This window comes from Penaeus monodon, chromosome 27 (genome assembly GCF_015228065.2).
Source record: "Penaeus monodon isolate SGIC_2016 chromosome 27, NSTDA_Pmon_1, whole genome shotgun sequence".
Classification (NCBI taxonomy): domain Eukaryota; kingdom Metazoa; phylum Arthropoda; class Malacostraca; order Decapoda; family Penaeidae; genus Penaeus; species Penaeus monodon.
The window spans coordinates 25,333,552-25,334,795 of record NC_051412.1 but is presented as its reverse complement, the minus strand read 5'-3'; the positions used below and the strand labels follow the sequence as shown (position 1 = coordinate 25,334,795).

General features: G+C 39.0%; 1 protein-coding gene across 1 annotated transcript in view; it reads right to left on the bottom strand.

The window, feature by feature from the left end:
* Positions 1-7: 7 nt before the first annotated feature.
* LOC119590464 overlaps positions 8-1,244 on the bottom strand; it is a gene marked incomplete in the record, with an annotated part of 14,502 nt that continues 13,265 nt past the window's right edge. The window contains 1 exon segment of the mRNA XM_037939121.1: positions 8-1,181. Coding sequence (XP_037795049.1) covers positions 949-1,181 — 233 coding nt within the window.

Genomic DNA, 1,244 nt, shown 5'->3' with positions numbered 1-1,244 from the left:
TAACGAAATTTCAGGCTTGTTTTCAGGCTAAAAGGGGCGGAGTTTAAAACTCGTTGCCGAAAGCCTGAGCGACTCTCCCAGAACGTTGGAAAAAATCCTCTGCTTGGTACTTTTTTTTATCTACCAAAGATACTCTATGTCTTGTTATTGTTATCATTAGTGTTGTATCTATAGATACTGAGATACTGTAATTGCTTTTTGGTTACATTAGTGTAATATAAATCAGTAATGTAAATCATCCTAAAATACACTACCTAAATTTCTTTTTTACTACACTATTATCACTTAACATTATTATCACTACTGTATTTGTTATCTCTGCCGGCGCTGTTACTCAAGTTACCCATATTTACATAACTTTATAGTCAAATCATCATTATCAATTTATCATCAGCTTTATAATCCGCTACACCATAAACAGTGACCTTACTATTACTGCTTTACTTCAATAAAATAATGTCATTAGTTAATATAGTTGCTGTATTCAAGATTACAGCAGTAGTAACATACATTTTGGTAACAGTAATGGCAATAATTTCTGCACTAATAAATGATTAGAATAACGATACTACTGATGCCAATATCCGAACCTGATCAATCATTAATTGACTCAGTATCGTGAAACTATGAAAGTTGTTGCTGCATTATGTATAGTCTCACGAAAGGAAAAGCTGGCAACTGACACTGGCCTCTGGCACACTCTGATTCACGAAATTTCTTTTTACTCTAATCAGCTGGAACTTAATACATATGTTTACATTTTTTCTACATTAATGCATTTTTTTTATTTTCTTCTAAAGCTGCCTTCAACACCACATCATTAATTTTTCCCAAAAGAGTTTTGGTGAATTTGAGTGCTCCAGAATCCGGGGGGCGGTGAGTTGCCAGCTTTTAATTTCCTGAGATTGGCCGGAGTGTAATCCTTCGTCTTCACCTTCCGCGTTCTAGCTAGGCCTTCCTCATGGCAAGCAGACTGCTGTGATCGCAGTTCCCTCCGAAAAAGCCACGGAACTGCCCGCCCTGCTGATGAAGATAGTAGCAATCGGAGTCATCTGCGGGCTGCTCTTGGGTCATAGGGTCACTGGCCAAGGGCGTGAGATTGTAGGGCGTGTCGTCCTCCCACATGAGGAGGGACAGGTCATCATTCCAGTGTAGGGCGACGTGGTAGTATTCCTGCGTCCCTGAGGAGGATTTTAATGGGTTGTCAAAGGTAGCAATGTTACTATAGCGATATCCATTATAGT